At 35.8% G+C, this 11,483-nt stretch overlaps 2 protein-coding genes across 2 annotated transcripts; one reads left to right on the plus strand and one right to left on the minus strand.

Annotated features, from left to right (window-relative positions):
• Window positions 1-2,804: 2,804 nt before the first annotated feature.
• On the minus strand, window positions 2,805-6,494 carry LOC131613152 (uncharacterized). The gene is made up of 6 exons (XM_058884848.1): window positions 5,860-6,494; window positions 4,938-5,076; window positions 4,580-4,858; window positions 4,396-4,497; window positions 3,845-4,237; window positions 2,805-2,855 (listed from the first exon to the last, which is right to left on the minus strand). Exons 1-6 carry the CDS (start codon window positions 6,492-6,494, stop codon window positions 2,805-2,807), a joined length of 1,599 nt encoding a protein of 532 aa, XP_058740831.1.
• Window positions 6,495-9,269: 2,775 nt separating this feature from the next.
• Window positions 9,270-10,449, plus strand: LOC131611183 (uncharacterized). Its single transcript, XM_058883281.1, has 6 exons — window positions 9,270-9,364; window positions 9,468-9,659; window positions 9,746-9,856; window positions 9,958-10,039; window positions 10,133-10,228; window positions 10,314-10,449. The coding sequence occupies exons 1-6, from the start codon at window positions 9,348-9,350 to the stop codon at window positions 10,410-10,412; spliced, it is 597 nt and encodes a 198-aa protein (XP_058739264.1). The 5' UTR covers window positions 9,270-9,347; the 3' UTR covers window positions 10,413-10,449.
• Window positions 10,450-11,483: the final 1,034 nt, after the last annotated feature.

Raw genomic sequence — 11,483 nt, forward strand, 5'->3', positions numbered from 1 at the left:
AGATGCTCAAGAAAGAGATGCCACGGATACAAATGCTCCACCTGATACTGAAGCAAAAGAAGTTGCACGAGGCATCACTATCATGAAGGGAATCGTTCGACATAGAGACCAAGGATTAGTATACCGATTGGAATGGAATTCTGATAAACAAGCAATTGGTCCTAATTCTGCAAAGTTGACAAGTTATATTGGTACACTTGTTCGTATGCATATTCCGGTCTCCGTAGCTAAATGGAATCTGAAAAGCGAAGACTTGGATGCGAAAAAAAAAGCGATTTGGGACGAGCTTCAGGTATATATCATATATGGTTAATTGTTGTTATTATCTTGACGATAAATTGTTTAAATTACTTATACTAACACACTATGAGTATGTTTTTTTGCAGAGGACTTTTGAGATACCAGATGATCGTAGACGCTACATACTTGGTTTGGCCGGCAAAAGATATAGAGGGTGGAAAGCTTTTTTGACAAACACTTATCTTAAGGATAAAGATGGAAACTTTCTTGAAGAGGCACCGGGTCGGCCAAAAAAGTATGAGATCTTCATTGGTGAAGAAGATTGGGCTAAGTTTGTAGAGCAAAGAGATGAAGATTTTCGGAAAAGGAGTGCCAAGAATAGTGCGAGAGCATCCAAACCCGCATATCCATAAAAAAAGGGCGTTTGGGATATGCACGCTTGGAGGATAAAATTGTAAGTAAATAGAAATGCGTTTTAATTAATTGTCTAAATGTGTTTTATTTGACGATTTTATCATTTGTGTCAATGCATAGTTAGAGGAGACTAAAAGTGAGGAAACCTCACTTCCTGAACATGTGTTGTGGAGGGAAGCTCGTGTGGGCAAGGATCATGTTGTCGATCCCGAAGTTCAGAGAGTTTTTACTGAATGTGTAAGTATAATACTGTGTCTTAAATTAAATCAAATGTTTTTTAATATATAAATGATTTTTTAATGTAAATGAATTACAGGAGACCTTGTCGCAATCGGCATCCACCGGTGAGGGGAGCGTACTTAGTAGAGCACTAGATGCTCCTGAGTATCCCGGTCGGGTGAGGGGTAAGGGTCATGGTGTGACTCCAACCTCTTTTTACAAGAGTCATAGGAGAAGAAATCCTTCAAATGAAGAAGTGTTGCAAAAGTTGGCGGAATTGCAAGCACAAGTCTCTGAATTGCAAAGAGATAAAGAGGCGTATATGAGAGAAAAGTGCAACACTTCATCGGTGAAAGAAACTAGTGATAAGGCTAGTATCAACTATCAAAGGAAATTTCCCGAGGTAATTATAATTTTTTTTCCTTTTAAATTGTTCTATTTTATTAATGATAATGACTTTATATTTACTATTGGTTTAGGGCATTTCATCTTGCCAACTATACTTATCGGAACCGAGTTATCGACTAGTTGGCAAGGGAAAAGTGCACAACACTTTGGGAGATTTACTTCACCATAGACCGCTCCCGGATGGACACCTGAAAGTATCGGTGGATGTTGTAGTAGATCATGATGCGATGCTACCGGTACCTGACATGGTCTCAGAGACGACATTGCTGCGAGATGCAATAGGATCATTTGTTGCATGGCCCTCGGAGCTCATTACCATTAGTGATGAGGTATATTGAAAACGATTATGAATCATTTAGTTTTCGAATGTCAATTCTAAACCGTTTATTAATTATTTTTTACATTTTAATTTTAGACTGCTCCTATAAAACCCACAGTTAAGGGTAAAGGGATTTTACAGGAGGAGGAGTCCGTTGCATCACTAAAAGAGGTACATTTAAAGTGTTAATAATTAATCTGAATCTAAATCTGCATGATTTTATATTTTACCTAACTTATATGATTTTTAGGCATCCGCTCGAGAGTCACAACAAGTGACGCAGCAAGTTCGTACCGTACCACCCACTGGTCCTCCGAAGCCAGCGGGAAAACACTACAAGAAAACAACACATTAGCGTCGGCCAAAAGCCGTCGCTAAACTAGGAAAAACCGACGCTACCAACGTTTAGCGTCGGCTTCGCGTCGGTGTCGGGGTTGTCATTAAAACCCTCGAAGCAAACAGTAGCGTCAGGCCGACGCTACCTTAGTGTCGGCTAAAAGCCACGCTAAGTGGGCCACTAATCATGATCCAAAGTTCTACAATTTACATCGTTAGCGTCGGTTATGTGTAACGCTACGGTGTGATACGTGTTCATTTATGATTGGTAAACCTTTTATGCTGATGCCACATCTCATTATTAGCGTCGGCTACGTACGTCGCTACCGCACGCACGTGTTCACTTGCAATTGGCTAACCCAGAAGAAGAAAATTTGTTTTCCTATTAGTGTCGGTTTTAGCCGACGCTAACGTTTTTTTGGTTTTTTTTTTGGGTCTGACCAGTTTATTTTTAAACCTATATATTATAAATTTTAATTACACCTTTAAATTATAAAATGTGATACAATACTATTAATAAATATAATTTAACCGTTTTGAAATAAAAACAATAAATTGAAACAACACATTATAATACTGATAGAAACGGCACATTACAATAAGTCTTCATAGTGATACATTACTTATAACAAAATCCTATAATCATAAGAGTTTACTTAAACATGCCAAGGTGTACCAAAATAAGTCTAACTAAAACAGCACATTACAATGCTGATAAATCTTCATAGTGATACTTTACTTATAACACAATCCTATAATCAGACAAGTTTACTTAAACATATCAAGGTGTACCAAAATAAGTCTATTTATAAGTCAAACTAGACATAAGATTAATCATAACACATCCTCTTGCAACATCTTCCTCATCCTACTGATCATGATCATCAGCAGCAACATCTTCATCCTCCTCCTCATCCTCCTGCAACATTTAAAAAAACATTTAAATGTGAACAAGAATCCAGCAGCTATAATATAATATCAACAACTACCATAACAGAAGCTGCATTAATCCAGCATCTATAATAAAATATAGTATATGTATGAAATGAGTACCATAATGTCCAAATACTTACTACAAAAATGAGTACGATATGTAGAGGATATGAAAATAAGGAAAATACTTACAAACTCAAGATATGGTGCAACATAAATATTTTCTAGATATATGCCCCAGTGTCGGATACACTTTAACACCGATATACATATGAAATAAATTTTGGAGTAGTTATGCTTCATAGTTGGACAGTATTAAAGGCTAAAAGATCAGTGAGGGAAAGAGATTCTGATAAATCTCTCAAGTCATAAATCACCGTTGAAATCTCTAATGGATGGAAGGATCTAGAAACCTTCACCAATTTATCTTTCCATAAAGCATTCAACAAAATAAAACAAATCAAAGACACTTGAATCTACACATAACACATCAACCCTAAAATTTCACACAATGAGATTCAAATCTCATATTTGATCTTTCCAAGAAACACTTAAAATACAATTCACACAATCAAGAAAATTCTTACACACACAAACCAATTCTTATGGCAGTAGAACATTTTATTCTCTTACCTAATTGAGTTTAATGTGAGTTTAGATGGGGTGGGGGTGTTGGAATTGAAATCACCTAATACTTACAACTCAACACATAACATATAACAACACTAAATTATGTAAGAGCCTATGCTTAGTTTGCTGATCACATAGGCTTTCCCTCTCAGCTACTGAATCCTATCTAATAAAAACTACATACACATGTTTATAGTAAACTTTCATCATGTGTTCACTGAAGACATCGATTACTTCATATCAAGAAATCAGAAGAACTAGCTATATATCAAAACAGTAAACAGACAGGTGTCTGAACAAGAGATCAAGCTTATTAAAAGGAAGTCAAAGGAGTAGTAAAAGTACCGAGTAGTTATAATGAACATGTACACTCGAAGGAGCACTAGAAGAACCCGTCTGACGAGACTGAAACATATCAAACATTTTCCTAAGATCTTCAAATTGCTTTGCCAACTCATCTGTCCGCGCATTAGCTCGTGCAGCCTCTTCACGTGCAGCAGCAGCTTCAGCTCTGGCAGCCTCAATGGCTTGGTTATCTGCTTCTCTATTGGGGTTTGTAATTGACACTTGTGTTAAGAAGCTCACTCCATATCTTACGTTGTGCGCCAATTGTGCAACTCCATAACACCGCCCCCGTGTTTTACCTCCGGCAACATCTTTCCACATTTGTATTCTTGTTGAGCCATCTACATCGTTACCATTTTGTGTGGCTTGTGTAAGACTACTCACGTATGTTTCCTATACAACATAAGATTAATGTATCAAAGAATGCATACATCATAATCAGAATGCATGCTTCATAATCCGAAATGCAGAAAACAGAAATGTACACATTCAGAGCCAGTTTGAGAATTGGAATAAGTTTGTAGTAGGTATTGAAGCCTTAATGAACTTACATGTGTTGTCGCTGCACGCTCGTCAACCCACTCCCCATTCTTCTTTTTATGGGTGGCAATGAAGAGCTCATCCGGATGTGCGGGTCGCTTGAGTTTTTTAGCCTATAATTAAAGACAATATATATGGTCATGTATATTGGATATAATTATACTAACATATTTTAATTACAAATATAATACATACCAATTCAAGTGCAACATCATGGTGAGCTTTACGACCAGACGTATGGACTGCCCCACCTCTACTTGATGATCGGTTAGTCTTATTTTGTTTGGAGACATCTTTGAACTCTTTTGTCTGCCACTTCTCAAGAAGAAACACCCATGTATCTACGCCCATCCAAGGCGGCTTGCACGCCTTCTCTTTAGCCTTTTGCAATATATCACGCAGTCGTGCAGCACATCTTTTATGAAACAAGTCTTCCATTTTAGCATCATCGCAACGGTCCCAGCTTACAAGCGACTGATAAAGATACAAATAATAAATTAAACTCAAATATACATTATAATCAAACTAGTAAGAAAGAAATTACATGTCTTACTTTAAACATATTGAACCATTCCTTTCTCTCCTTTTCTCTTTTCTCGCGTTTAAGCTCACTATAATTAAAAAAAGTACCACGGTAAAGCTTTTCTATAACTTTTCTGCACATTTCGGCAACAAGATCACCTGGACTTAACCTACAAAGTAAAATGTTCGTTAATTAAAACACATATATAACCAATAAACCATGTATTAAATCAACAGGGCATTGAATTAACTGCAATGCTATTTCTTTATAGCTAGGCATCTGTTACATGTTCTTAATAAGACCTCTGAATTGTGTGCTTTAATGTGCAATTGGCTGAACGCAAATTGTGTTATACACAGGAAGATTGGCAATTGAATTGACTGTAATGCTATACATAGGCAGAACACTGTAATGATTTTAACAGATACAAATTAATAAACAGCAGGCAGCCAATAGTATAAATAAGTCCCTAGTATAAGTCCCTAGCAAAACATTGTAATGATTCTAACATATACAAACTAATAAACAGTAGGCAGCCAATAGTATAAATAAGTCCCTATTATAAGTCCCTAGCAAAACACTGTAATGATTCTAACAGATTGTGTCTTATGACATGTCGATTGAACACTTATATAATAAGTCCCTTGTATAAATAAGAGCATAATTGTTCGTAAATAAGCTATAGAATATTTTTACAGCAGGCAGCCAATATTGATAAACTACATAGTTATTAAAGGAATTGGAATTGGATTCCTGTGATATTGAAAGTATAACTTGCTGTGTTTTCTAATCTTCATATCTTATAAAGTGAAATATAATACATGAACACACACAGATGGAATTGGATTCCTGTGATACCAGAATTGCACAAGAAATATATACAATGAATATAAACACAAACTACACACTTATGTAATGATCAACAAAGGTAATTTATTTAAAGCGTGCTTACGCAGTATCTTCCACAATATAGATCTTCGGTCTTTGCCCATCTACTTGTTCTTCTTGTTCCTCATTAGAAAGTGCTTGGTCCCCCTCTTCTTCAACACCCTCTTCTGTGGTGTGATGGGGAGGACTTTGCAAAACACGATGAGTATATCCCGGGGTAGGAATAAATCTGAATTCCTCAGAAGTCGGTATTGATGGTTGAGGATGATCAGTAGGTGGCGGTGTTGGGTTTGTCTGAATCGGTGGTGGTGTTGAGTTTGTCTGAGTCGTTGAAGTAGGATGGGAAGGAGGCGGTGTTGGGTTTGTCTGAATCGGTGGTGGTGTTGGGTTTGTCTGAATCGGTGGTGGTGTTGGGTTTGTCTGAGTAATTGAAGTAGGACGGGAAGGAGGCGGTGTTGGGTTTTTCCGAGTCTTTGATGGAGGCTGCCAAGGTGGTGGTGTTGGATGTGTTTGAATCGGTGGTGGTGTTTTAGTTGTCTGAATTAGTGGTGGATGTTTTCTCTGAGTAGGTGGTGGTGGTGGGTTCTTTGAACCAGGTTTCATATGGACCGTGCGAGAATTCTTTATAGCAATACTTCCAGGTGGAATTTGTCGTTGACGGCATAACCTGTCAACAAAACTTTTGTACACAATAGACATTATCATTAACATTAGCAAAAATGCATCAAAAAATATTAAATTGCAAAGATACCAACTAGTGAAAAGGTTAAGCCATCTTACTTAGTCGTTCCCGATGGTGCTTTTCTCTTTCCGTTTTGTCCAGTCATTTGAATAAAAGCTAACTATAAATCTGCGAACAATAAAATTTTATATATAACATTTTCACATATCACATAATTAGTATACACTTAGTATATCAGAACCAAAACAGCCCCAGTTCAACATGAACACACAAACATACAAACAGCCCCAGTTCAACATGAACATAACTTCTATAGAGCTTTGTGTAACTCGAGCTTAGCTACGAAAATTTTAGCGTAGGAATATCAAATGCAAAACTGATATCGTGCAACCACAGTTGTGAAACATGAATAAAAAAGATAGTAATATCATGGCCAGTGGGGGCTGTTATAAAAAAGACAATTCCTCCACCACTTGGTCAGTGGGGGCTGTTATTTAATTTGAAAAAGCATAGTTGTGTGATTATACTATGCAACAAAAATTCAGAACCAATAATGTGCACAATTCATTCATTTATTGACATCATAACTCAAATGTTAGAACCGACAATGATCAGTTGCTAAAAACAATACACAGAGCAAACATTAGTACTACTAAAAAATTCATTTCATTCATCATGGAATGTATAGTACATATACCAAGGGGATAATAATTATTCTCATATGTGTTGTGTTTGGTTATCTACAGTGGGTGCTAAATTTCCAACAAGTGCACTTACAAACAAACAACTTGAATCTCAAAATTATCTGTCAAAGAATGTGTTTGATGCAGCATTCATGATACATATCTTAAGAACTCACAAGTGAAAATTGAAACTAACAGGATTAACTTTCTAACAGTCCAAATGATTTCACTAAACAATTTAATACACTCAGAACCATGTATCCTATGCACTTCTGGCCAGAGCTCCCATGAATCCAAACCTAACCTAAGACTCAGAATTTCACGTCTCGACGGCTCAGACACCATAGGTTGGATCTTCGAGTTCATCAAATTATTTGTTTACCATAATACACTTAAAATTGATCGAGTCAAAATCATGTTTCTCTACCTAAAATTGGTTGTTTAACACCGCCAAAATACTAACATGGCATGGGTTCCGGCCAAATAAAATCAAATGACTTGCAACAGCAAAACCAATACATTAGAATTTGGTGTATTTTTATTTAACCAATATATTAGGGTTGATCCAGACAAAAATCAAATCGAAACAAAAACATAAGAAATCTAACAATTTGAATCAAACCTTCATAAGAATCAAAACGAAAAAAATGATTGAAACAACAAATCGAAACCGAAACAACTAATCGAACCAAATGAAAAAAAGAGTTAAGGAGAGAAGAAATGTAGAGCTTACCTGAGAAAGGAGAAAGGAAGGTAACGAAGAGTCTGAAGAGCTGATTGGAAGAAACGAAGAATCGAAACAACTGATTGCCGAACCTGAAACGATGAGAAGGGATGAGAAGCGAGCCTGGAACCTGGAATCGATATTGAAAAAGAAATAATTTCAGAAGAGATGAGAAGCGATGAACCTGAAGCGATTTTGAGAAGCGATTTTGAGAGGCGATTTTGAGAGGCGATTTTGAGAAATCTGGAAATCTCGAACTGAAACAATTTCAGAAAGGTTTAGGGTTTTTGTTTTCTGAAACGTGGGAATAATAGGTAGCGTGGAAGCGAAACAATTTCAGAAAGGGTAGGTTTTATTTATAAATTATATTTTAATTCAATTTTATTAATTTACCTAAAATTTTATTTTATTAGTTTATTATATTGATCTTAGTTTATAAATTTGAGTTTAATATAATTTTTATTAATTTATAGTTTTATTTTAAAAATTAAATTTTAGTTATAATTTATAGTTTTATTTAATAAATACTTTGATCAATTAACTTTATTTTATTAATTTATAATATTAATTTGTTTTATAAATTTTAGTTTAACATAATATTAGTTTTTGTTTATTAATTTTTAAATTTTATTATTTTTTCAATTAAGTTTTAGTTTTAATATATATTTGTATTGGTTTTTTAATTTATAGTTAAGAATAACTAAATAACCAATTATTTAAAACAATAAAAAAATTGAACGAAATTGGTGGAAGAATTGAAAAACTTTCGCACTAACATTAACGTCGGCCAAAGCCGTCGCTACCATGAAATAATAATAATTAAAAATAATAAACTAAAAGGAGGCAAACGAAATAGGATGGAGGGAAATGAAAAATTTCACACCAAACTTAGCGTCGGTCAAAGCCGCCGCTATATAATTTTTAAAAACAATAAACGAAAAGGAGGCAAACGAAATTGGTGGAGGGAAATGAAATTATTTCGCACCATCATTAGCCTCGCTTGTAGCCGTCGCTACCATTTAAAAAATTAATCCATTAAAATAATAAATGGAAAGGAGGCAAACTAAATTGGTGGAGGGAAATGAAAATATTTCTTATGACCGTTAGCGTCGGCTACGACCGACGCTATAGTTAAAATTCTGGAAAAAAAGTAAAACAAGTGCTTTTTCTTATGGAGCGTCGGTTACTATAGACGCTAAGCCAACACTAGTAGCGTCGGGGTCGTGGCCGACGCTAACAAATTGCAGCTAAAACATGATTTTCTTGTAGTGAAAAAAGGCGGTGCTTTTGTGCCTCGGTACCGGTCGACGCTCGCAACAATGGTTGATATGTCCGATTTGAAGGATGGTGCTTTACGTGAAATCGTTATGGATGAGAGTGTCTTCGGTATTGAATTCAAGTCACTTATTACACTTGATGACTTGGAGGAGATTTTTAAGCATGATCAACTAGGCGTCAATAACATGCACTCATACATCCGGTAATATTCCCTCATCCGATATATTATTTAATTAGTCCCACAATATAATTTATTTACACATTTCAATGAAAATAATCTAATGTTTATTATGTTTTTATTTAAGGTTGTTGTATGACAGAGTGTTGCGCGGGACTCCGTTGTCTAACAGATTCCGTTTCGTGTCTTCCGCCCACTGCAGCGGAATGGCAATTGCTTCGGAACGGGAATCAGTTAGACAGCGATTAGTCGATAGATTCATGTCCACCGGCAATACAGAATGTCTGCATCTTTGGGCGTATAATACCCGACCAGTAGGGTTAGTTTCTCATTCTTTGTTCATCTAATCTCTGTTTCTTTTGTGTATAGCAAAATTTTCATATAACCTATTGTTTTTATTTATAGAGCACACTGGTTGCTGCTTGCTATCAACCCTATAAGGGAAGTCGTGTATTATCTGAATTCGGTAAATGGTGAATGGACCAATTATCCGGCCATGAAGGACATCGTTGATTTGTAAATGGGATCGTTCTAAATATATATTCGTGTATATTTATATATATTTACTTATTTGTGGGATTGATCTAAACATATGCTTTTATATATTTGTTAATTAGATCAATACAAGTGTTCCGAAGTCAACGGGACGCACAGGTATCCCGAACTAAATCTAGCAACATTACTTGGATCCAAGTGCAGGTACATTATTTTTCACAATGTTGCTTATAATATATTTATGCTACTTGATAAAACAATGCACAACTATAGAATCTTATTTGTTTTTCTATGTAGTGTCCGCAACAGAAAAACAGTTACGATTGCGGATACTTTGTATTGAGGTTTATGAAAGAAATCCTTCAGGCAAATCAATTAGAGATTCCGCTCACGGTATGAATTTATAACTTAAGATAATTTCATATAATTTATTACATTTAACTAAATGTATCATTCATATTTTGTTTTTGTTTTGTAGTACCTTGACGAATTCCGTGCCGCTGGATACCCGAAACTTAAGTTGGAAGAAATAAAAGAGGATTTGTGTCATTTTTATATTAAGCGCTTTTTCATGTAGGATTTGTGTCGAATTGAAGTACTATAATATTATTGATGTTGTAACGATGTATATATAATTTTGGATATTATAATGGTATTATATTAGTATATATATATATATATATATTGTCTTACTGATGGCTGAAATAATATCGTCGAAAATAAATTACAGGTCGAAAATATTACAGGCTGAAAACATATTACAGGTCGAAAATATTACAGGTCGACTGGGAGGATTAAATTACAGGCTGCACATTAAAATACGTCATTTAGCTACTAAAGCGCTTTTTAAAAAGCGCTCTTAAAGGCCCACATACTAAAGCGCTTCTCTTTAAAAGCGCTGCCAAAGATTAATAAAAAAGCAAAAAAAAAAAAAAAAGCAACATACTAAAGCGCTTTTGTAAAAGCGCTCTTATAGGGGGGGGCTATCAGAGCGCTTTTTCTGGAAAAAGCGCTCTTAAAGCCCACCCTATAAGAGCGCTTTTACAAAAGCGCTTTAGTATGTTGCGTTTTTTTTTTTATTTTTTACTCTCACAGGGGGGCCTATCACAGCGCTTTTCTGGAAAAAGCGCACTTAAAGGGGGGCCTACCAGAGCGCTTTTTCCTGAAAAGCGCTCTTAAAGGGGGGCCTACAAGAGCGCTTTTTCTAGAAAAGCGCTCTTATAGGGGGGGCCTACCAGAGCGCTTTTAAAAGCGCTTTCGTAGCCTATAATTCCTGACTGCTCGTCTTACACTAAGGCGACGTTCAGGTTCGCTTGTCGGTTGTTCTAGAGCTTCGCCTTGTGAGCGAGTGTTTGGCATACAACCGACGAAAAAAGAAAAATAAAGTTTTGTTGCTTCTATACGCGCAACAGAAAAATCGCACTAAATGACTAATCAGTCCTCGAAAATGGCGCCCTTAAAAGCCTTGCGCGTTGTAGTGGGAATTCTTATCCTCGTTCAGTCTTTGAGGGCTTTTTAAGAAAATTGGCGTTGTTGAATGACTGAAATCAATGACGGTTTTAACTCAAAATCGTTTCGGTTGATTGCAGAGGCAACAATGCTCTTGTGAGGCTCTTGTTGTGATGGAGCAGCATAATCTCTAAGTGGA

This window comes from Vicia villosa, linkage group LG6 (assembly GCF_029867415.1).
Source record: "Vicia villosa cultivar HV-30 ecotype Madison, WI linkage group LG6, Vvil1.0, whole genome shotgun sequence".
Classification (NCBI taxonomy): Eukaryota; Viridiplantae; Streptophyta; class Magnoliopsida; order Fabales; family Fabaceae; genus Vicia; species Vicia villosa.